The sequence below is a fragment of the Rhinolophus sinicus genome, linkage group LG12 (assembly GCF_036562045.2).
Source record: "Rhinolophus sinicus isolate RSC01 linkage group LG12, ASM3656204v1, whole genome shotgun sequence".
NCBI lineage: Eukaryota > Metazoa > Chordata > Mammalia > Chiroptera > Rhinolophidae > Rhinolophus > Rhinolophus sinicus.
The window spans coordinates 964868-973919 of NC_133761.1; the positions used below are offsets into that span (position 1 = coordinate 964868).

At 57.6% G+C, this 9052-nt stretch overlaps 1 protein-coding gene across 2 annotated transcripts; it reads right to left on the reverse strand.

The window, feature by feature from the left end:
* Positions 1-3030: 3030 nt before the first annotated feature.
* On the reverse strand, positions 3031-5341 carry GPIHBP1 (glycosylphosphatidylinositol anchored high density lipoprotein binding protein 1). Of its 2 annotated transcripts, none has more exons than XM_019712288.2 (4): positions 5240-5341; positions 4539-4649; positions 3503-3619; positions 3031-3399 (listed from the first exon to the last, which is right to left on the reverse strand). In XM_019712288.2, exons 1-4 carry the CDS (start codon positions 5289-5291, stop codon positions 3164-3166), a joined length of 516 nt encoding a protein of 171 aa, XP_019567847.2. In that variant the 5' UTR covers positions 5292-5341; the 3' UTR covers positions 3031-3163. The 2 variants fall into 2 exon arrangements, with proteins under 2 accessions (XP_019567847.2, XP_019567845.2); XM_019712286.2 differs by having other exon boundaries at positions 4524-4649.
* Positions 5342-9052: the final 3711 nt, after the last annotated feature.

Genomic DNA, 9052 nt, shown 5'->3' on the forward strand with positions numbered 1-9052 from the left:
ATTCACTCTTATGCCCCCCTCACTGCCTCCTGCACTCCATCCCTTATCTCAGGTTTCTCTCTGGGAAGAATGATGACCGTGAATAAGGGGGAACCACGAGTGGAGGCTTTTTCCACGTTACTTCCTCCACAGCTCCCCCATCCCTACCCCCGGCTCCATTCTCGGAGGTCGGTAGACGCCAGCCCCGGTCCCACGGGCAGCTCCCGCTCAGTGCCCCTGAACACAACCCGCAAGCTTTTCAGGGCCCCAACACTTCTCCCTAGGGTGCCTTTCCTGATGCAGAAAGCCTGCGTGCTGGACAGCGCCTCAAGTGCGGGCTGGACCAGATGTGACCCTCTCTGCAAGCAGGAGCCCTGTGATATACACACGAGCCCGAGGTCTCCCCTCTGCTCCGGAAAGTCCCTGGGAGGACCTGAGTGTGCTGACCTGTCCCTGGTCCAAAGGCCCCTGCAGACCCCAATGGTCACGAGGGAGGAGGGCGCCTCTCGGAATGTCCATCCTCAGGGATGCCCTGCTTTGGGGTCATCGCCTCATCTTCACCCCGTTCTCATGGTGGAGAACAAGGACTGGAAATGCGCCCCGCGGCCACCGGCTTCCTGTGCCGGCAGAAGGAAGTCCCAAGGAGCCAAGCCTGGGTGGGGTGCAGTCAGCGGAGAATGGCAAATGACCCAAGGAGGGGGGGACATGGGCACACAGGACAAAAACAGGTGTGGTGGATGGTAGGGGAGGTGACCCAGGGTCTGGGGGGAGGACGGAGGCTGCAGGGGAGGGGTGCACAGGGAGGGTCTGTGCCAGGATGGGACCCCCCGAAGCCACTGGTCCCAGCTGGCAGGTTCTGTGGGCCAAGAAGAGCAGGGAAGGAGACAGTGTCCTCCCTGAGCCAGGGCTGGGTGGGGGACACAGGGCCCTGAGGGGGCGCCAGGCGCTGGTTCCAGGATAGGGGTGGTTAGGCAGCTTGGGAAGGGGTCCCTCAGCCCCATGGGCTCATTCGTTTCCTCCCCATTAGGAACGAGTGGGTATGAGTGGGGGGTCACTGAAGGGAGCAGGACCAGAGAGCAGGCCCAGTGCCAGTAAGAGGGACAGAAAGGACGCCTCCACAGGAGCCGAGCCCCCACCTAGAGCCAGCTCCAGGGCTCAGAGCAGGGACCTGAGCACAGACTAAACGGCTTGTGGAGGTCACACAGTGGGAAGTGGCTGATTCAGACTGGAGGACTTGCATGCGTCTCAGCCCTGGGGACTTCCGGGCCCCTCTATCGTCTTGGGGTCCCACAAGTCACACTGAGAAAGGGCAGGAGGCCTTGGCAGCATCTGAGCTGCAGGACAGAGCTCTTACCCAAGGCCACCAGGCTCTGGAAGTTTCCAGCATCAGGCTCTTGAAAGCCACGCACCTGCACGTGCCTGGGCTGAGGGGTGTGTTCCGGAAGGTCACCAGGGCCTGAGCCCTGCCTCCTCTGTGCCCACAGGTCCCCCTGAGAGCCCAGTGATGAGTGGGGGGTTTACTTTCTGCTTCCCCAGCTGCCGGCCTGGCCCCAGGACCCTGGAGAAGAGGATGTCCCCAAAGCACGAGCCAGTGGCCAGGGCAGCCCCTATGGCTTCAGACCGAGCCCGCAGCCCCTCTCCCATCTGATGCAAGGGCCTTAAAGGGGAATCATCTTTGGGGAGTGTGGTGGGTGGGGTCTGTGCACTCAGACCTCTGCCGGGTTCTAAGGCAAGGGGTGAAGGAAGAATTCTGCGAACACAGGTGACAGCACCCAGTGCTCCTAATGCAGGCAGGTGAGGCTAATGAGGTTTCTTTTGATCATAAGGGACTCTGGTGGGAGAGCCCACCAACATGCACACAGGTGGCACCCAGGGCCATCGTGGTCGTGTTGACAGCAATAGCTCATGTTTGCTAAGCGTACTCTGCCAGACGTGGGCTCTAAGCCCTTTACATGTGGCACTTCATTATTCTCCCTGCAGCTCTCCTGAGGGGCTCACCTACCCTCCCACTTAGCAGACAAGGAAACCAGTTGGGGAGGTGCAGGGGTTCACCTGCAGATTGAGCTGGAGGGTATGGCGTTCACTTGGAATGTGAGCTGGAGGGCGTGGGTCAAACATTTGAACCCAGGTCATCAGCGATCCAGGCCCTTTCCTCCATGCGGCCCTGCGGTTCTCATTATGCTGCCTCATGATACAATGTGGATGCTGAGCTCCAGCCATCATTCCAGCCAGCAGGAAGGAGGAAGGGGAAGAAGCCTGCCACCTTTACCTGCTAGATCTTGAGGTTTCCATTAAGGGAAGGGGAGAATGGAGAGTGGAAGGCTACGCTTCCTGCTGGGGAGGCGACAGGCAGGAGAGCACTCTGGACTGCCCAACCCAGGGATGTTGAGCTGGTGGGGATCTACGGGTCCTCTATGGGCCCTTGTTCCATAACTGCTCTGATGGGGAGACTGAGGCACAGAGCTCTGTCCTGGCACCAACTGGTGAGAAAGCAGAGTTTGGTGCAGTCAAGAAGGCCAAGTGCCCAGCTGCCAACCGCACAACCCAGGCAGAGCAGATCCTGGGGGACCCACAAGGCCTGGGCCACCCCCTGGCCCAGGCAGGGCTGGGCTCGCCTACCCAGCACCTTCCCACTATCCCGCTCCTTTTCTCAGGAACCCACAGGCCTGTTTCACCCCCCTCAGCACACTGCCCCCTCCATTCCCCTCAACCTATGCCCACCAGGCTGAGGGGCTGGCTGGAGAGTCCCACCTCAACTGACCCTCCTGCCTCACCCCTTTCTCCCACTCTTCCAGCCACCCTTCATTCATGCCACCTCGTCCCCACCCACAGCCTCCTGCAGGTGGGCTTGGAGGCAGACGAGTGGATGGAGGTGGGAAGCTGGGGAGTGAATAGCAATATAGTGCGTGTTTTCTCTGCCCAGGTCTGTGGACCTGCCCTGTGAGAGGCTGAGGCCTGGACCTGAGGCCCATGTGCTGCCCATCCCGCCACCTGGGCAGTGGGAAGAGGGCAAGGATGCCAGATGGGGAAACTGAGGAAATGCAGATGGGCTGAGTCATTAAAGTCACTCCAAGTTTATTCTCCAGAGCTGCTGGTGATGAGAGGGGCAGGAGGGGATAGGATTGGACAGGGTGCTGGCCCACCAGGGTACAAGACAGGTGGGCAGGACACAGGGCCGCCACAGTCAGGACGCCATTGCCCAAAGGCCAGTGAGGAGACTGAAAAGGAAGGCGGCGGCCACAGTTTCAGGGCTGCCCTGGGGGTCTCCTGCCCCCCTGACCTGGAGGCCTTGCCAAGGTGGGATGTTGCACAGGGTGGTCTGGCAGCAGATCGTGGTCATCAGGGTCTCGGCTACCTTTCTGGTGGAAGGTTCACATGTGTCTGCACACCACCCGGAGTAGGTCGCCCAAGGACCCGACTCTGGTGGGGGCAGTGGAGAAAGGGTGTGTCACACGGAAAGGCCCAGGCAGGGATGAGGCCCCCCAAGGGCTGTGTGCCTGCCGGGTGCCAGGTGGCTGCTCACCAGTATTCCACTGGGAGTTCAAGGTTTTGCAGAAGGGCTGGCTGAGAGGGCAGCTTCGCGTCTCCTTGCAGTCCTGTCCCTCGTGCAAGGCCTGGCAGGTGTAGCACTGCAGCCATCCTGTGTGGCAAGGTGGGCTCAGGCCAAGCGCCACAGTCCACGGAGCCGCCAGCTCCCCCGGGGGTCCAAGTCCGGCCTCTTCACCGCCAAGGCCTCCTTCCACTCCCTGTTCCCCTTGCTGTTCTCAGCTGATCCCCACAAAACCAGCCCTGCCAGAGCCTCCCTCCACACCTCCTCTGGCCTGCAGAGCCACGCTGGCCAAGGCCTGGGGTGAGAGAGCCCATGGGATATGGGTGGAGGCGGGGGGCATGCTGGGGGTGTAAGGGGCAGGGCTGGGCGGGCAGCCCTAGGCCATGCAAGTTGGATGCTGGTGATGCCCTTGGCTTTATACTTGGGTATGGGACAAAGGAAGCGTGGCCTCCATGTCAGGGTGAGGGGTGGGGGTGGGTCTCATCTCTCACTCTGCTGTGTTCTAAACCATTGTCCCCACTCCCTGTCACCTGCAGGAGCCTATCCACCCCCTTGACCCAGGGCCAGCCCACCTTCCCCTGCCCTGCCCTGCTCCAGAGGGCCATTCTGCTCATGACTCAACATCCAGGGTTTTGTATTCACTGTTCTCTCCATCCTGGGGCTCCACTGAGCCCCTCTCTGCTTGGTGAACCCCTATTCAACTCTCTGCCCAGGCACCATTGCCCGTCCCAGTAGGAGCTCCTTCTAGGCTCCCTACCCTGGATGGCACTTGAAGGGCACAGTCAGGGTGAGTGAGGTGAGGGGTGTGCTGAGTGTCGGGGTCCCCTCCTCACCCCCTTCCCCGCCCCGCTGGAAGGCAAGCTCACAGGCGGCCCTCGCCTGTGCGTCTGCATCACTCCAGCCCGACACCCAGCCTGGCACTCAGGGGCACCCTTAAGAAGTACTGAAAGAGGGGCACGGGTGCCCACGGTGGGGGCTCGGGGTGGACAGGTACCTGGGCCCCCGCTGCCTTTATCATCGTCCTCCTCGTTGTCCTCGTCGTCCTTCTCGTCCTCATCGCCCTCGTCGTCCTCGTCATAGCCAAAGTCGTCGTCACTATCATCCTGTGCCCGCCCTCGCCCTGGCCACACAGGGATGCCTGTAAACCTCCGCTGTCCAGGTACAGAGGACACACGCTCGGGGCCCAGTGCCGAGCCCCAGCCCTAGATCCGGCCTGTTCCCACCCCTCTGTCCTCCTCTGCCTGCAGCCTCCCACACAGGCGAGGTCACTGTCTGGGTCTCCACACACCCTGGCCCCGTACCTGACTATGACCAGGCACTGTCTTTACCACCAGCGGCTGTGGCCAGCCCTTTACAGCACCTGCCCCCCACCCCGCCCCTGAACCCTCAGGGTGGCCTGCCCATTCTACAGAAAAGGAAACTGAGGCTGAGAGAGGAGAGGGCACCCCAAAGCCTGCATTTCAGAGAGGCCAAGCCTGGGGCTCATGGGGAGGGGAGACTGTGTCCCCCAGGAGTGGGCTGGGGCTGGAAGCGGGGAGGTTTGGGGACCTATGGGAGTCCAGACAGCCCCCATCCACCTCCCTCTGGCCTCAGACTCCAGCCTCATCCCCTCTTTCTCCCAAGCCATGTCTTGTCCCAGGGTGGGGTTCCCTGGGGGCCCAGACTGTGAGGTCCCCTGTCGTTGCAGGGTCGTCCCCTTGCCACAAGTACCTGGCTGCCTGCACAACAGCAGGGCAAGCAGGACAGCCGGGAGTGCCTTCATCCTGCGAGGAGCTCTGGATCTGCTCACTTTGTCCTGCTGGGGCTCTGCATCTGTGGGAAATGGGACAAAGAGTACTGCTGGGGGCTTCCTGGAAGCCCCCGGGCCTGGCCCCCCCAGCTCCAGCCTCAAACAATGGGACAGTTTCCCTCCTGGACTTCAGGGACCCAGGGGAAGGGAAGTCAGTGTTGGCCTTGGGTGTCCTGTCCATCTGTGCTGCTCTGCCCTGACCTGGCTTCCTGGCCCCAGTACCCGGGGCTGGTGAGGCTAAGGACCAGACTCCACCTCTGGCCCCCACAAGACCTGGCCTCTGAGCTGGGCAGACCCTTCCGCTGACACCTTGGGCCCTGTTCTCCCCTTTCTGCAGCTCAGCCCAGGTGCCTTGAGCCCTGACACTCATCTTGCCGAGCCCCACACAGAGCTGGGGAGGATGGCTGATGCCCTGTCTCTCCAACCAGGCTGGAGCTCCCGGAGGGCAGTCTGACCTTGGCGTTCCTGCGTCCCCACTGGCCCCAGTGGAATTTGCCGGTGCCTGGGGATGGCCACACCCAGGCCAGCAGGTGAGCAATGGGGAAAACACAGACATGCCAGTGCTGGAAGGGCAGTGCAGGGAGCTCACAGAGGGGTGGAGGAAGGCCACGCGATGGTGGGAGCGTGTCCGAAGTTCTAGGATGTTAGAGCTGGTGGACCTTGAGTGTGAGCTAGTCCTGGCCCCTCATTTTATGGAGGAAGATTTGGTGCCTGGGAGAGGAGCGCTTGGCTCAGAGGTGCCCTTGACTCAGTCCCAGATGTCCAGGCTAGCATTGATGTGTTTTTCAGTTCTTAAACTTTCTCTTTTTTAAATCAGACATTTTTTTCAAAGCAATTTTAGGTTCCCAGCAAAATTGAGAAGCTACAGAGAGTTCCCATATGCGCCCCCACCCCCAAAGTGCCTACCCCATTAGCAACATGCCCCACCGGAGTGATACATGAGCTACAATCGATGATCTGCACCGACACAGCGTAACCACCTCAAGTCCATGGTCTACATTAGGGTTCACTCTTGGTGTTGGACATTCTGTGGGTTTGGACATGTGTATGATGACGTGTACCCACCATTATAATTTCATGCCAGAGGATTTTCACTGCCCTGGAAACCCTCTGGGCTCCAGCTGTTTATCTCTCTCCCCGCAGACCCTCCTGGCAATGACCGATCTCGTTACTGTGTCCGTAGTGTTGCCTCTTCCGGAATGGGTCCCGTTGGAATCATATACTGTGTGGCCTTTTCACGTGGGCTTCTTGCACTCAGTCAGGTGCATTTCAGGTTCCGCCAAGCCTGTCGTTTCATGGTCTGACAGCGCATTTCTTTTTAGTGCTGAATACTATTCCAGTGTGTGGACGGATGGACCAGTTTATCCACTCACCTCCTGAAGGACATCTTGACGGCTTCAAGTTTTCTCAGTTATGAGTAAAGCTGCTTCAGCGTCCATGTGCAGGATTTGTGTGGACAAGTTTTCAGCGCCTTTGGGTAAATGCCAACACTGAGGTTGTCCCCCAAACATCCATCCCTCTCCTCTTGGTGACCCACCACCCCCGGGGGCCTCAGCTCCGGGGAGGGGGCTCAAGTCTGAGATCATTGCTGACACCTCCCCTACCCCAGTACAGGCTCAGTGGGCTCCTGACACCAGGCCCAAAGGAGTGCAGCACCCTACAATGGGGGCTTCCAGGACCTTAGGGAATGCCCCACACACACTGTGGACAGGGAAGCGGATCTGCCACCTTGAGCTCTTGGCCGCCAGGAGCCAGTTGGCAACCCCAGAAGGAGCTAGGCTTGCAATGAAGCCAATCTGACTGAAAACTCCACTCTTGGCCTGTTTTCACATGGCCACTTCCTGTGTGTCTCTGCCACAGGGCTCCCTGTCCTTTGTCTCTTAGGACACCAGACATTGGATCTAGGGACCACCCTAAAACCAGGATGACCCCAAATCCAGATCCTTAATTCCATCCACAAAGACCTTTTTTCCAAATAAGTTCACATTCACAGGGTCTGGGAGTTAGGATTTGGATATCTTTTGGGGGGCCGCATTCAGCCCAGCCCACATCCTATCCCCCCACTATTCTGGAAGTCAGGGATGTTCTCCATCTCAGAGTTTGACAACCTTTCAGGAAACAATCGCTGTGTGGATGACACAGAGGTCCCTGTTGACCCTTGCATGGCCCTCTTGGTGAGGCCAGGTGGTCTTTTGAGAAATGGCCCTTCTTTGTAACAAGGCCTGCAGCCACATCCTCCAAGACAGCCAAAAATACGGGTAGAAAGCTCTGCTACACATCTCTGCGTGACGCCAACCTCACCCCTCTCCTGGTCAGGGCCTGACCCAGAGACCTGTCCCCTCTGCCCCTGAGCACAGGAAGCTCAGCAGCCAATGGCTGGAGAGCAGCAGCCTCTAATGCTGTCCTTGGTTCTGACCACCTGGCTCTGCTATGGGTCGGGCTTGCCGATGGTCCTGGATCCTGAGGACAATGTGAAACTTGGGCCATGGCCATAGAGTCGCCCCAGGCTGTGGGTACTAGTCAGAACGACACAGAATAGGGTGAGATCCCAGTGTCTCCTCCCCAGGATCTGGGCATCTGGGCAGCTCAGGCTGGGAAAAGGGAGGTCAAGGCCAGCTGTCACCAGCTCCCTGCAGGGACTGTTCAAACAGAAAGGGCCAAAGCCACACAGTGACATGTTCTGCTCTCATTCTGTTAAAGAAAACCCTTTCATTTGCTAACCAGGCTAACTGGTATTCTTGTTTGCAAAAATTCTAATAGGGTGAAACTGTCCCACGTGCATAGGGAGGAAGGCAGAGTAGCTTGGAAACCAGGATAGGAATCTCCGTTTCCCTGGCAACCAAGCCTAGCGTGGGAGAGCACTGGTCTCTGCTCTCTAGAGAGCAGGCCCAAAGCTGCATTCCCCAGGGACTGGCCCCAACTCCTTGGACATTACTCTTTGGACACTGGGCATCTGCCCCCTGCCCCCAATATACCCAAGCCAGGCCCCACCCACCTGTCTTATCTTTTGCTGCATAACAAATTACCCCAGAACTTAAGGGCTTAAAACAACATCATTTATGGTCTCTCAACATCTTGGCCAAAGGAAAAAGAGCTTTGGGAATGGCTTCAAGGTTAGTGGTCAGTGATGTGTGCAGAAATGGGAACAGAAAGGGTTGAGGCAAGGGACAGACATCATTCACTGACTTGTCAAAAGATCCCTGTGGCATATATATATGTAGAGAGAGAGAAAGAGAGAGGGAGGCTTATTTTAAGGAATTAATGAATTAGTTCATGCGATTATGGAGGCTGGCAAGTCCAAAAGCTGTAGGGTGGGCCAGCAGACAGAAGTCAGAAAAAGCCAATGTTTCAGTTCCAGTTCAAAGGCCATCTGCTGGCAGAATTCCCTCTTGCTCAAGGAAAGTCTTTTGTTCTATTCAGTCCTTCAACTGATTGGATGAGGCTCACCAGCACTATGGAGGGCAATCTGCTTCACTCACAGCCACTGATGTGTTAATCCCAGTTATTTTCCTCCAAACACTTTAAAGATATCATTACACTGTCTTTTGGTCTTTATTGTTGCTGTTGAAATTGTGCTGTCAGTGTAGCCACTATTTTTTTTTTAGAGTTGATCTCCCTTTATTTTGGCTGTTTTAAATATCATCTTTTGTCTTTGGTGGTTTGCAATTTCACTATGTTGTACCTAAGTGTGGGTTTTCTTTTTGTTTATTCTATTTAGTATGCTTAGTATGTTT

Excerpts from the sequence above, each read along its gene's own strand:
- GPIHBP1 (XM_019712286.2), bottom strand. The coding sequence starts at position 5,291 with ATGAAGGCACTCCCGGCTGTCCTGCTTGCCCTGCTGTTGTGCAGGCAG. Across the intron at positions 4,650-5,239 it reads GCTGTTGTGCAGGCAGCCAG|GGCGAGGGCGGGCACAGGAT; the intron begins GTACTTGTGGCA and ends CTGTGTGGCCAG. Across the intron at positions 3,620-4,523 it reads TAAAGGCAGCGGGGGCCCAG|GATGGCTGCAGTGCTACACC; the intron begins GTACCTGTCCAC and ends CTTGCCACACAG.